Genomic DNA, 15026 nt, shown 5'->3' with positions numbered 1-15026 from the left:
GTTTTATATATGAATCATACTACGGTTTAATTAAAAGCATGATTTGAAATAAAATAGAAAGAAAGAGAAGCTCAATTCATGAGAGCACATGAGTAGTTCTTGTCTCAAGAACATAAGAGAAGATCGAATTGTTGGTTCGATTTGGTTTTTTTGATATCACATTTACAAGGTGATGATCTACAATGTGAATGGATGAGATCAGATTTTGATTTTCAAACATCCGAAATAATTGTAAACAACAATGAATGCTTTGTTGAAATAAAATTCGAGCAGTTTACTTAAGAGCTCGTTTTGTAGAATTAAATCGTTGGATTTGGCTGAATTTTGAACGGCATGTTTAGGACATACAATCCTAAATTATGAATGATTAAGATTAGAATTTATATATTCTAACTTTAATGTTGAATAGTGGAGATCAACCACCATTTGAAGAGATTAATATTCTCTTGTTTATTGACAAGATTTAAGTATCTTGACAAGTTTTCTCTTTTGAGGAAAAAGAAGAAATCTTATTATCTTAATTGTTGACAAGATTTAAGTATCTTGAGAAGATTTTTCTTGTTGTGCTTTCTTGAGAGAAAGAAAAACAATACTTTGTAATTAAATCATATTGGTGATCCAAAATATTTTTCTAACTAAAGAAGAAATGTATTTTGTTACATTGTATCCTTATTAATAAAATAAAAATAAGGATTTCAAAGCATTTAAATGTTATGTGAATGAAAGTTGGAAAGTGCCAACTTTGACAAATGAATTAAAAATGAGAACCAAAACTTCTGGAAAAAGTTTATGGATATTATATTGATAAATACTAGAATACATACTCTAGAATTTGTGGGGAAAATCAGATATCCCGAGCTACCACGTTAATATTTAGAAATGTGGGGGTCTTTAGGCCCTAACCACATAAATTAAATATTCCGACCTAACCACATTAATATTTAGAAATGTGGGGGTGTTTAGGCAAAGGTAAAAAAGTACCTAAGTTAATATACAATGCCTAGTATAGTTAAGTGGATAAAATACTTACGCATATTCATTGAATATGCAAATAATGATTGTGCATAAGATAGTCATTCTTGATGCAAATTACATTATATTTTTCTTGTAAAATAAGAAAATAAATAAGTTCTAAATAAGAGAACTAATAAATGTCTAAGTGGTAAATCATCAAAGTGATGAATAACCAAGTTAAAATATGTGTGATTGGTAAATCATCAAAGTGATGAACAACCAAGATACAACAAGATGACAAAGAAAATCAATATGTTTGATTTTGATTTGATTTTATAATTTATGAGTTATAAAATGAACAAAGGACAATTATTGAAATATTGTCTACATTGGAAGAATGTACGTGGAAGTTAGTTTGTCTTCTTCCAAGTAGTAAACCATTAAGGTTTTGATGGACTATTCAAAGGAATGATTAAGGGTGGTCCAATAAAGCTAAATTAAATAGCTATGGAAATATTCTAAAGTAATATTTGATAAAATTGTGTTCGTAATTCTCGTAATAACGAGTGTGGCCAGTGTGTTTATATTAAAAGCACATGGAAGTATATGTCTATAGACGACATTATAATCATGAGACGATAGTGATCATGATACTATTTTGAACGTTGAGAAAATATTGGAAAAGTAAAAATAAAATTTTTGATGTCAAAAGACGAGGGTCTAGAGGATGTAATCTTATAGATTAAAATCACTAAGACAAAGATAGTCTTATTGAAAGTCTCATGTTGAGACACTACTAGAAAATTGATCTAGTTATCTAAAGACCAAGGGTTAACCTTGCCAAAAATAATGATGAACAATGGTTCAATTACAAATATTTTTGGATAGTTTGGCAGCATAATGAATTGCAAACTAGTAAATATGTAATTCCAAAAATAATAATCATTCAATGATATTATAAGGGTTCTTAGGTAATCTAAGTATAGCCTTTAAATGGATTACATTAAAGAAAATATCTTATTGTATTAGGAAAGTACATTGGGTATATAAGTCCACTAAGATTATGTATCTTGGAAATCCTTAAACAAAATTGAATAGCTCGATTCATGGTCGAATTCGAATGTATAACTTGAGATAAGGTTATAAAAGAAGTTGAATAAACTTCATAAAATTATTGGAGGATGTCCCGTGTTGGACTAAGTCGGTGTCTACAATTATGAATAAATTGTGATAACCAATCGGTTACGTTAAGGGCACAAACGACATGTATAATGGCAAGTATCGATACACTCGTACACATAAGACCATTAGGCAATTGATCTCAAAAGAAATAATATAACATTGATTACGAAAATCAATGGTTAATAGCGGATCCGCGACTAAAAGTCAACTAAAGAGATCAAACATATTGCCTGTCTAGGGGAGTGAGATTAAAACCCATAAATCAAGGACAATCTTGGTGGTAACCCAACCATGCTGACTGGAGATCCCAAGAACTGGTTCAAAAGGGACAACTAAGCTAAGAAAGTTCAGTGATGCACTAATGAGTATATATTCCTATGGAATAATATATTTCCAACTCATTCCCGTGATAGACATTAGTGCTGCCTGCAGAGAGGGTAAAGGATAAGCGGAAGCTTTTAATGATTCCAAAACCTTATAACAAAAGGTGAGGTATTGGCAGGATACCTTTAATAGGAGATCACCTATGTAAGTGTATGAAGTGAGGGCCGCTTCAAAAACTTGACAAACACTTATGAATCCAAGATGTGTGTCCATGGCCAAAACGGACACAATCATGAGAACTAAGGAAATGTGAGAATAGTATTGTGTGGGTTGCATTGTCTTGGTTTACACGAACGGCTGACAGTTCAAGACATCGCGTTCACTACTCAGCCTAGTAAATCCGATGTAACTCCACTACGGTAGGTTCAAAGCTATATGCTACCTATCCCGATGCAATACTATTCGCGGGAACTCTAGAGAGAATCGACGCCCTCGTTTTCATTCATGTGGGGGATTGTTGGGAAAATTGGTTAAAAATTGAGTCATGAACAATTTTTTATCAATGTTATTGTACGGTCTAATTGAGTATATAAATGAATTTTGGATTAGAACCAATTTTGTGGTGAATGAAAAAATTACTAGTCCAAAATATAAGGAAAGTGGGATTTGAGTTATCCCACATTGGAAAAGTAGAGAAGTACTGAGCTGTATATATATCAAAATATTGGGACGGGCCAAAAACATTAGGTCATGGGTTTTTAACCCATTGGGCCCTTATTACTCGAAGCCCATCTCGATTGGTCTGATTGGTCTGAATTGGTGCGGCCGAACCAATGCAAACCATTCGGCTCAACTCGAAATGGTGCAACCACTCCCAATTGGCTCAACTCGAAATGGTGCAACCATTCAAAACAAAAGGTACCTTTTTGCTCCAAAGGACACTACTTTTCGAACCTTATAAATAGACCCTAACTTTCCCAAAATTCCTCACTTCAATCCAAAAAACAAGCCTACTACATATTAAGCCTACCCTTCACAGATTCTCTCGAAAAGTTCTACACAAAGTACAGTTCGTCGTACTTGGGATTTGGAGTGCTCCTATTCCAAGTTTAGCCGTTGTATCTTGGGAGACGATCTCCATTTAGTCCGTTAGCACCGTTGCGGGGAAATTTCGTCTTAAGGACAGAGTCAACTCGCCTCGGCTAATCTTTCCGTATTTTCACTAATTAATTTGTTCAACCAATTTACTAAATTCACTACCCGTTTTATGTATCGGGAACAACAATTCACACACACACATATATATACACTAGTAAACTAATGAAGAGAACAAAGTCAATGGTCAGTCAACGCACAAAGTCAATCCAAGGAAGTTGCTAACTAAGGGAGGGAAATGGAAAAAAACACAAAAATACAAATATACAAATCCATATTACGCGGTGATAAATACGGAGTGGGTTTTCTGCTGCCACGTGTCATTTTTTGTATTTTATAATATATTCCCCTACTAGGGTTAACCTGTAGGGATTTTAGAAACATACAGAAAATGACACGTGGCAGCAGAAGACCCACCCGATGTTTATTATCACCTAATATGTAGAGTCGAAGAATATATATATATATATATATATATATATATATATATATATATATATATATATATATATATATATATATATATATATATATATATATATATATATATATATATATATATATATATATATATATATATATGTTTAGGGCTGAAAGTCGGATGGATCGGATCGGAATTAGCCTTTTCGGAAAATTCCCAAAAAAATTCGGAAGTACAAAATCAATTCCAATTCCAATTCCAAAATTTTCGGAATCTAAAAATTCATTCCAATTCCAAAAGGCCCGGAAATTTCGGAATTTCGGAAAAAAATCAGAAATCACATAAGCTTTAAAATTTCAAAACTTAGCCGAAATTTTCTAAATGTTCATAATTTTTCGAAAATAAGAGCATCCACGTCGATAAAAGTAAAACTAATAACTACTAAATTTCAGTTCAAAAAAATAAATAAAAATAAACACAACATAATATTCAATAAAACTTCCAACAACAATTCATTATGTCAAAATCCTAAAACAAAACTTATAGGTGTATTTTTCGGAAAATAAGTATTATATAATATATACTATTTATAGGTGTATTTTTCGGAAAAATATCAGAATTTTTCGGAATTAATTTCGGAATTAAATTGGATCGGAAATCGGAAATTCCAAATTTATTTTATATAATTTCAATTTAAATCCAAAAGAATCGGAAAGATTCGGAAATCGGAATTTCGGAAGTCGGAATGAAAAAAGTTATTCCAAAATTGGAACTTTTCGGATCGGAACCGGCGGAAATTGGAAAATCCGTTCAAACTTGCACCCCTATATATATGTTGATTGATGAGAATTTGTTATCAATGATGAAAAATCAACGAAAGAGTAATTTTCGACTAGAATACGTTCGCACATGAACTTGTTATTTTGTGCATGTAAGCATATTTTCCCGCCGAACTGACCGAAATACGCAATATGTGCATTTCCACGTAATTACGTACAATTTTCCGTGTTTTGTATTTTTCTGAAATTAAATTCGCGTCATAATAAAATGAGGCGAAAACCTCGAAAATTCTCATTTAAATTCTCCTAATTTCAAACTGTCACTACTAGAAGGAACGTGGCGTGCAATCCGACAATGATCTCGTAATTTTTATTCTACATGTATAATTTGTTTTTGTTATTAATTAGTTGATCAACAACAATCATTCAGTTGCAAGCAAGCGAAATCCAAATTTGTTAATTAAAAGTCTTAATTTTTTTTATTCAACTTTTGACTTTATATTATAAACGAACATCAACCACAATATTTTTTGTATATTAATGCTTAGCTTTTTTTGATATATATATGAAATACTTATTCTCAGCGCTAATAATTGATGACACGTGGATGTTATATCAGATGGAATATATTGAATAATATATCATATTATATCATCGGAAAAATAATTATGTACGTATACTTGTAGATATGTATATATATTAAATATATACGTGTCTATACTTATTGTTTATTAGTGGTTCTAAGACAAACAATTAGGCCTTGTTTGATTGCGAGCCTGGCTTTTGAGATCCTACACCGGGTAGATCTTTACCATTCATATACATACAAACACACACATACCAACATTGATGTGTGTAGATCAACGGTTAAAAACCACCCGGAGTAACCTTCACCGGGTGTAGGATAGATAAAACCTGCGAGCCTTTTAATCACCAATTTGCTGATTCGGTAAGTAGTTGTAATTGTGCATTTGAATTTAATTGTTAAATAGATTCACAAGGCTCTTAATGATTCGGCCAAAATATAATATAGGTGTTGACCGAATTAGTCATATGCATGCGTATTCAATATTCGGTGATCGTCGCTTAATTCAATTAAACATCGCCCTATGTGGTGTTTGTAAAAGCTTATTTAAAAGTTGTAGTTATGAATTGTGAGTTAAGTTAATTTTAAGTAATTATATCTAAAAGTTTCGGATGTTCGCAAATTTACTGGAAAATAGACTTAAATAGAAAAAACAGGATCATTAGTGCTTAACAAATTATAACTTAAAGTTACTTATTTTAAGAAAAACAAAAACAAAAATTCATTTTACACACACTTATAAATAGATTATGAATAAAAAAAGCTCATAATCTATTTGGAAGAGCTTTTACAAACACTTTTGGATTAAGATTTCAAGTTGTTTAAAAATTAAAAGTTAATTAACTATTATTCCATTGCGCGTTTGACAAGAAATACTCGGGCGAGAGGCTAAACTGCGCACCCGGCGCAATATATCACTACTTCCCCCAAAATAGTACGCCAACCAGAGCAGTTTGAAAATTCTTAGTCCAACTTCAACTCTGCTCCTTCTCTCTCTAAATTCGCGTCGATTTTTCCTCATTTTTGTTGCTTGCTTCGGTTCTAAGTTTCTTTCCCGTGTGTTTTCCGTACCTGAATCCGCCGTTTTAAGTTTGAGCAGAACAGCAATCGATCACAGTTTTTTTCAATTTTGATCTGTTGTGGTGGAAATAAGAATTTTGTGAATATTCAAACCGACATCTATGGCGGCTATGGAGAGTTTGATTGGATTAGTGAACAGAATACAGAGAGCCTGCACCTCCCTCGGTGACTACGGCGGTGACGACCAGGCTTTTTCTTCTCTGTGGGACGCTCTGCCCTCCGTCGCCGTCGTCGGTGGCCAGGTTAGCATATCAGTATTTTTTTTTAATTTATTTAAAGTAATTATTATTTGTAGAGACTCTGTGAAAACAAGGAAATTATCGTTTGTTTGGTGTTTATAATTGGAGTTTTAACTGTGCGATGCATCCTATGTTTAGTTTTAAAGTTTTAATCGAATTCATTGTTGATTTTAGTTTACGATGGAAGGAGGAATTGGTGTTTTTTTTTTCTGCTTTGTAATTAATCGTAGTATGAGAATAATATGTTGTTGTTTGAGCTGAATACAGAGTTCAGGAAAGTCGTCGGTGTTGGAGAGCATAGTCGGAAGAGATTTTCTACCCCGTGGATCTGGTTAGTGTTTTCGATTATTGCAATATGATGGTTAAGTAACTAGTTTTGAAAACTATGTGGATTTAATTAACGGCTGATGTTCTGTTTCCGGTTTTGTTGACGATAGGCATCGTTACTAGGCGACCGTTGGTGTTGCAATTGCAGCAAACTGAAAAAGGGAAGCAAGAATATGCCGAATTTGGACATTTGCCGCGGAGGCGGTTCACTGATTTCTGTATGTGTGATATTTGATACTTCACTGTCATATGTATTGACTAAGTGTGCTCTTAATTCTGGATCGAACCTGTATTTTGTTTAAACTTCTCCATGTTATTTTTATTGCTGTACTTAATAGTTAATACTATGCTTGGTTTTATTCACTCGGATATTATATTTAGTTTGGAATTGGCTGCTAGATGGAAAGTTACCTGGAGTAGTTTGTTTGATGTTTAATGATGTAGTTATTCCCCTCCTTCCCTCTTCGCTTCTCTTGATAGCCAAATTGTGATGTCTATATATTTACAGTATGTGGAATTTCAGCAATTGTAACTTCTGAAGTGCTTTATTGGCAACGAATAAGCTGACGAAATGTTTCCCATCTAATTCTCTGATGCAGCGTTGGTTCGCAAGGAAATTCAGGATGAAACTGATCGAATAACGGGGCAAACAAAACAGATATCGCCTGTACCTATCCACCTAAGCATCTATTCACCAAATGGTATTTTACTTTATTGAGCTAATTTTATGCTAGTTGGCCAAAAGTCATAATTGCTCACTACCAAAGCTACACCATAAAATTTCTATTACCGGATTTGTTTTTCAAATGCTGATGGTTTTGAGTTGTTTTCTGCAGTTGTGAACTTAACTCTGATTGATCTTCCTGGTTTGACAAAAGTTGCTATTGGTCAGTGCACATTTATATATTTATTTTTCCTACTACTGGTACAATTCCCAACTCAGGGGTGTATCTAATGCAAAGACATTTGATCTTGTAGAGGGGCAACCGGAAAGTATAGCGCAAGACATTGAAACTATGGTTCGTTCGTATGTTGAGAAGGTACTGATAAAACCATATTTTGTATTTTTTTCCCGATTAAACTAGCCTCATAACTCCCAGTGTATGTAAGAAGTATTTCTACAGTACCTTACGAGACCTAGTGTATACAGTCAGCATTAACTTTTTAAACGCTGAATTCCCCTTCTCTATCTTATCTGCGTTACTGGTTTGGCTGGGTTCATTCTCCTATTTTAAAATGTTAAAATTTGTCGATAAATTTATGCTCCTTCTTACTTTTCCTGCAAATTTTTCCCACATGCAGCCCAACTGCATCATACTGGCAATATCTCCAGCAAACCAAGATATTGCAACTTCAGATGCTATTAAACTTTCAAAGGAAGTGGATCCATCCGGTAAGTCTGGTTTCCTTTTGTATATTAAAAGTTCGGAAGGTTGAATATGTTTTAGTATGTGGCAACTGGCGTCGTCTGTCATTTAATATTTTTTTGCAATTCGCAGGTGAACGCACATTTGGGGTTCTAACAAAATTGGATCTGATGGACAAAGGAACCAATGCGCTTGAAGTAATATCTCTCTCTCTTTCACACACACACACACACACACACACACACACACACACACACACTACTCATTATAGTTCTGGATATGTTGATAAATATTTTCTTATATCGTAGGCACGTTATCCTTCTTGAAAACTAAGAACGACATTATACATCTTCTATTGAAATATTATTACTCCTTTAATAATTGGATCTGATGAAACATTTTTCTTGCTGCTAACTCAGTATGATTGAAGCGAACAAAAGCTCCTTTTAATTTTGGATTCCAAACTTTTTGCAATGTTCTTGTGAAGGTTCTTAGTTGTTAGTTATGTTAAATATGTTCTCTTATGTATTCTTGTCTTCCATGTCCTTCTATTTTGTCTCATCCTGCAACATTTTCGTCATTTCATATCATCATCTCTCCATATTCTTCCTGCTGCTAAAGATCAGAAGACCTTGAATAATTTTTTATTCGTCTGCTATTTTCATTAGGTTCTGGAAGGAAGATCTTATCGCTTGCAGCATCCTTGGGTGGGTGTTGTCAATCGTTCACAATTAGATATCAATAAAAATATGGAGATGGTTGCTGCTAGGGGAAATGAGCGCGAGTACTTTGCCACAAGTCCCGACTATTCGCACTTGGCAAGTAAAATGGGCTCTGAGTATCTTGCAAAGCTTCTCTCGAGGGTACGTTCGGGTTTCTTAGTTTTAATTTGAGTGTCATGACTGCATTACTTTTAGAGCTCATACGGTTGAAATTACTTGTACTGCAGCACTTGGAATCTGTAATTAGAGCAAGAATTCCAAGTATCATTTCATTGATTAACAAAAGCATTGATGAACTTGAATCTGAGCTTGACCACCTTGGAAGGCCTGTTGCTATTGATGATGGGGTGGGTTTCTTGCTTCCCTCATTGTTATTATTGATTTGATATTTCAAACTTGCAGCAATTGAAGTATGTGTTTCAGGCTAAATTGTACACCATTTTGGAACTTTGCCGCGCTTTTGACAGGATTTTCAAGGAACATTTAGACGGAGGGTATGCTTCATTTTCTCCTATTGTTTCCTCTTATTTTTTGATTGGAAACTCTTTCTGACAAGCAATTTAAATTTCATAATTTTTCCTGGATTTTTCTTTCGGTTCTGATGTCCATACTTGAGCTTTTTTTGACATGCATGGATATTTTTAATTCGACGTTCCTATTAGTCGTATAAAGTGGGAGGCTAATTGAGTTCAGTGATCTAAGAGAAATCAGACCCTAAATTTATGTTGCAAGTGATGCCAATGTTAATTGTCGTTGCAGTTGAATTAGAGTTTAAAGTTATATTTGACTTTCCATTCGGTAAAGACTTGGCAATCATTGTAGGATATATATATATGTAGTTTATTGGTATTCTGTCCTCCAGATTTCAGATACATGTATATTTATGTTTCTATAATTTAATTTGTTTTTACACATTGAATCACAAATGCCCCACATTAAGCTGATGAATTTGTCTTCACATCTATTGATTTATTTTAGGCTGTGGCAGATTATTGAGGCAGAAATTGACTCCATGTTTTATTATGGAATTGATTATCCTCTAGTCACTTACAATTAGCTATACCTCCCATTTGCAGTTAGCTCCCTACAATTTCACTTTATAATGCATTCCAACTTTATAATTTGCTTAAGAAGAAAAAAAAATTGACTTTCCAAGTTGGCTTGAAATTTTTTAGTACCTTGTACTTCTTATATTAGAAGAAATATGTCCACCTATATTTGTCAGAACTTTTTTGATTTTGCGTAAATTAGGCATCCATTATAGTGTAGATTCTAATCAGCTGCATGCATTGATAATTTCAGCCGACCAGGTGGTGATCGAATTTATGGAGTTTTCGACAATCAGCTGCCTGCTGCTTTGAGAAAACTTCCATTTGATCGATATCTCTCGTTGCAGAACGTAAGAAAAATTGTTTCAGAAGCTGACGGTTACCAACCGCACTTGATTGCTCCCGAGCAAGGTTATCGACGTCTTATTGAGGGCTCGTTAAGTTACTTTAGAGGCCCTGCTGAAGCTTCTGTCGATGCTGTAAGTACTTCTGTCCACTGGAATATATATAAAAAAAAGGAATTTTATTTCTTCTCAGTCACTAATCGTTTGCTTCATCCATGAATAATAAAACAAAACTGTTTTCAGGTTCACTTCGTCCTGAAAGAACTTGTAAGGAAGTCAATTGGAGAGTGTCAGGTGACGTTCTATATCTTAATAGTCAATGTTTGGCTTTCCTCTGGGCTAGTATTTTCATTTTATTTAGGGAAAAAGGTGTTTCGGGGAAGAATTTGTGAAGAAAGTAATGTTGTTTATATTTCGAGAGAATTTTTTTTTACAGTCAAATCTTCTGAGAACTACCGTAGTTGTGAAATCATGTTCCAAAGAGAGAGAGTATTTCCAGATTATTCTCCGAAAAGACTTTTGATTCTCCATTTAGAAAGCCAAACACGAAAAGAGGAATTGAAACGTTTTCAATTCTATTTTTGGTTTACACTGTTCGCTATTTGCTTCTAAATTTCTGTTCGGCAAAAACAGGAATTGAAACGTTTTCCATCTCTGCAAACGACAATAGCAGGAGCAGCAAACGAGGCTTTGGAAAAGTTCCGTGATGAAAGCAAGAAAACAGTGACTAGATTGGTTGATATGGAGTCTTCATATGTGACTGTAGAATTCTTCCGGAAAATTCCCCAAGAAATCGAGAATATTGCAGGAAATCCAGGGCAAAACCCAAGGGGGAAGCCAAACGAAAGGGAAAACTCAGCACCTGACCCAACTATTGATCGTTATTCAGAAGGCCACTTCAGAAGGATAGGCTCAAACGTGTCTTCTTACATAAACCTGATTTCCGAAAATCTTAAAAACACAATTCCTAAAGCAGTGGTTCACTGTCAAGTTAAAGAAGCCAAACAGAATCTACTTAATTACTTTTACATGCAGATTGGCAAGAAAGAGGTACTTTGCTCTGTTTTTTCATTTCTTGTACACATACATGGGCTCGTTTTATCGAGATTATTAACAGCTTTTATTTGGTGGCATTACAGGGAAAACAACTCGGTGAATTATTGGACGAAGATCCCACATTGATGGAGAAGAGAATGCAATTTGCAAAAAGGCTTGAACTGTACAAGCAAGCAAGGGACGAGGTTGATTCTGTCTCATGGGCTCGATGATCTCTATCCACGGTACAGTTATATTTCGTTTGTCAATAGATTTCACGATAAATAGCGATTGCATAAACATTGATTCTTGACTTAGGCGATTCATTCTTGCATTATTTCTTTTGGCTCGACACAATGATTTTTGTTTCCGTGATATTATTGAATTGTAAATGGTGAACATCTTCAGACTTTCATATTCGAGTACATAACAGATTTTTACATTTCTTCTTGTGCTCACTTTATACCTCAGTAGGGAGTCTAGAAAAAAAATATTTGTATTTATCTTTTTGTAGGATCGGAACATCAAAATAACGACTAACCACTTAGTTGAGTGCCAACTTTCGCTGGACGTGTCTTCTTTTCGAGACCGTCTAAAACGGCCCACAACTTAGCCTCGGTATAATCCTTGATAACCATAGCTGCACCTGCTTCTGATAGTAATCTTTCAGGGTTACCCGTGGCTAAACCTACTACCGGCATTCCAGCTCCCACTCCAGCTTTTATTCCCGACACTGAATCCTTAATTTTTTTTAATCCAAATAAAAATTTAGTACATTTTTATGTATCAATTTTAAAATCGAAAAAAAAAAAAATTCGAACCTCGAAGACGAATGCATGCTCGGAAGAGATACCGAGCTCTTCGAGAGCCTTTAAATAGGGGTCCGGAAAAGGCTTTACTCGGTTACACTCACTTCCTATAATAACGAATTCGAAGAAACTTTCGAGACCAAGTATAGAGATTAACAGATCAGCATTTGATCTTGGAGCATTTGTGACAGCTGCTCTTCTCAAACCATTATCTTCTACCCATTTGATCAGCTTTTCTAGCCCGGCTACGGGTTTCATTTCTTCTGCAGCCAATCTAAGTCCAGAAAATCAGCTTTTAACGGAAATGCTTTTTTTTAGTTTAATTTTTTATTGAATATAGATACGAGACACGTACTAAATAAAGAAAGTGCTGACGTAAGTTAGTTATACCTTCGAAACATTGCTTCCTTGTCATCGAAGAATTTCACGGCCCTTTCAACATCCCAATCAGGGAATAAAACGTGACGGAGTTCCACGTTGTGCTTGCCACTAATACTGTTTATGAAGAATTCCTCGGTTATGGGTGCTCCTCCGTGGAATCCTACCTATTAGATTAACAAATAAAGAAACAATGAAATTGGAACACGACAACTAAGTAAAGTAAAATAGGAAGGACGAAAAAACGAGGATGGAATAGACCTCTTGAAGCATTTCTCTAAAGGCGTAATAGTGGATAGGGTCCGAATCAACTAGTGTTCCATCGATATCGAATAGTATTGCTTCCAATGGAGCAACAGAAGCGAGCGAAGAGTGCCTAAATACGTATCGGAGATTGTTGCAACTTTATGAAATATCAACTTGCCCACATATTCTTAATGAATGAAGGGTCCGAAAGTATTGGCATTATTGAGCATAATACTATGAATCAAGACTTCATCAACAAACACATTTACCAATTTGTATGCAAAACTCAATAAGAGGGTAAAAAACACACCCAAAAAATTATATTAAATAAGGCTTCGTTTGGCTGTGAATATAAGATTAAATAATTTAATGAAAACCCAGTTATTTTATCAGACCCCCGAGACGTCTAACGAAAAAAATATCAGAAGATAAGCAATGATAACATAATATTTGCGGGTCGACACGGACAAGTTATTGGGGATATCGAAGATCAATTAGTTAGTTAATAATAACTAACTAATCTCCCCAACCAAACAAGGCCTAATTGAGATAAAATATAGGATTATAAATGGCAAGTGAGAGATAGAAATGAAAGTAAAAGGGGAAATAGAGATGAAAAGGGAATTAACCTTGGTGAGGTGGAGGAAATCCTGCATCGAGTAGTGGCGGCAGAAGAGAGGTTTTGAGTTTGAGTGTTGTAAGAGAATGGAAGAAGATGATGAATCTTAGGTAGTGCAAATTGAAGGGATGGCATTGCTGCTGCTGCTTCTTCCTCAGCTCACACGTTTGACTTTGTGTTTTCTGTGTGTGTGTGTGTTTAGTTGGTTGGTTCTGTTTAGACGGGTCGGCCACCACTTGTTTGGGTCAACGGGCTTTCGACCCGGTCCTAACTCTAATTATTATTATTTTTATTTTTGTTATTTTAATTATGAAAAATCAACGCCCATATTTAAATTCATTAATTTTTGTAATTTAATTACATTTTAAATGAAACAGTTTGACCAAAAAGAAAAAAACGTACTCATTTATTACTAGGACTGTTTTATTCTTTTTTTGAATCAATTACAGAGTTATTAGAACTAATTAACCAATAAAGTATTGGCTGCGGCTATATGCAATACTAATTTCACTTGTGCAAGACCAAATTAAAGAAAGATTCCAAAAGATTTCATTTTATTAAGATGAAATGACAAATATACCCATAAATTAAATGGCTTTTGTTTGCTCATGCAAGACCAAATAACAAATAATAAAAAAATATGAAAAAACTAAATTTCGACATTAAGGTGTCGAATATATGTTCATAAATTCGACACCTTAATGTCGAAATTCAGTATATTTGGACTAATTTGCTAATAGTTAAATTTCGACACTAAGGTGTCGATATTTTACTCCAAAATCGACATCTGAATGTCGATTTTTACCTATAAAATTCGACATGTGCATGTCGACTATGTGTGCGCGGGTTTTTTTTTTTTTTAAAAAATATGAAACAACTAAATTTCGACATTAAGGTGTCGAATATATGTCCATAAATTCGACACCTTAGTGTCGAAATTTAGTATATTTGGACTACTTTGCTAACAGTTAAATTTCGACACTAAGGTGTCGATTTTGTACTAAAAAATCGACATCTCAATGTCGATTTTTGCCTATAAAATTCGACATGTACATGTTGACTGTGTCTGTACGGGATTTTTTTTGAAAAAACGATATTCTAGCTAAAAAAACACATAAATGCATATTTTCTTGGGTTTTTCCACCGTAGATTCTTCTATTTTGATGTCTTCTGACTTCATACTTACCATCTTTGTAAGATTTGTTGAGTTTTGATGATTTTGAATGTTTAGGTGTTGTGGGTTTGTAGATGAGGAAGGAGAAAGGTTTTGATGGAGAAGATGAGAGTTGATCTTGTGGTTTTTTTTATTTTTGAGTTTTTGGTATTGCACATTTTGAATTTTCTATTTTTTTAACAAGTAAGAGTATTATAGTATTTATACATTAAAAATTTGAATTTGGTCTTGCACAA

The 15026-nt window shown here is 34.1% G+C and overlaps 2 protein-coding genes across 3 annotated transcripts; one reads left to right on the top strand and one right to left on the bottom strand.

Annotated features, from left to right (window-relative positions):
• Positions 1–6126: 6126 nt before the first annotated feature.
• LOC105954798 (phragmoplastin DRP1E) lies at positions 6127–12006 on the top strand. 2 transcript variants are annotated; one of them, XM_088812974.1, is made up of 16 exons: positions 6288–6383; positions 6492–6723; positions 6988–7051; positions 7158–7265; positions 7647–7748; positions 7884–7934; positions 8026–8087; positions 8350–8440; positions 8547–8611; positions 9083–9277; positions 9364–9483; positions 9560–9630; positions 10439–10664; positions 10773–10823; positions 11163–11579; positions 11669–12006. In XM_088812974.1, the coding sequence occupies exons 2-16, from the start codon at positions 6583–6585 to the stop codon at positions 11795–11797; spliced, it is 1893 nt and encodes a 630-aa protein (XP_088669100.1). In that variant the 5' UTR covers positions 6288–6383; positions 6492–6582; the 3' UTR covers positions 11798–12006. The 2 variants fall into 2 exon arrangements, with proteins under 2 accessions (XP_012833932.2, XP_088669100.1); XM_012978478.2 differs by having other exon boundaries at positions 6127–6723.
• LOC105954796 (2-deoxyglucose-6-phosphatase) lies at positions 11925–13921 on the bottom strand. The gene is made up of 5 exons (XM_012978476.2): positions 13627–13921; positions 13013–13127; positions 12764–12918; positions 12386–12647; positions 11925–12304 (listed from the first exon to the last, which is right to left on the bottom strand). Exons 1-5 carry the CDS (start codon positions 13749–13751, stop codon positions 12101–12103), a joined length of 861 nt encoding a protein of 286 aa, XP_012833930.2. The 5' UTR covers positions 13752–13921; the 3' UTR covers positions 11925–12100.
• Positions 13922–15026: the final 1105 nt, after the last annotated feature.

The sequence above is a fragment of the Erythranthe guttata genome, chromosome 2, assembly GCF_056151865.1.
Source record: "Erythranthe guttata isolate IM_541 chromosome 2, IM_541, whole genome shotgun sequence".
Classification (NCBI taxonomy): Eukaryota; Viridiplantae; Streptophyta; class Magnoliopsida; order Lamiales; family Phrymaceae; genus Erythranthe; species Erythranthe guttata.
The sequence above is the reverse complement of the archived record's forward strand: the minus strand, read 5'-3'. Positions and strand labels throughout refer to the sequence as shown.

Bases quoted from the DNA above. Each gene is read 5' to 3' on its own strand.
- LOC105954798 (XM_012978478.2), top strand. From the start codon at position 6,583: ATGGCGGCTATGGAGAGTTTGATTGGATTAGTGAACAGAATACAGAGA. The intron at 6,724-6,987 runs GTTAGCATATCA...AGCTGAATACAG, and splicing joins TCGCCGTCGTCGGTGGCCAG to AGTTCAGGAAAGTCGTCGGT. The intron at 7,266-7,646 runs GTATGTGTGATA...TCTCTGATGCAG, and splicing joins GAGGCGGTTCACTGATTTCT to CGTTGGTTCGCAAGGAAATT.
- LOC105954796 (XM_012978476.2), bottom strand. From the start codon at position 13,751: ATGCCATCCCTTCAATTTGCACTACCTAAGATTCATCATCTTCTTCCA. The intron at 12,919-13,012 runs GTCTATTCCATC...TTAATCTAATAG, and splicing joins TTAGAGAAATGCTTCAAGAG to GTAGGATTCCACGGAGGAGC. The intron at 12,305-12,385 runs GTTCGAATTTTT...AAAAAAATTAAG, and splicing joins AGCATGCATTCGTCTTCGAG to GATTCAGTGTCGGGAATAAA.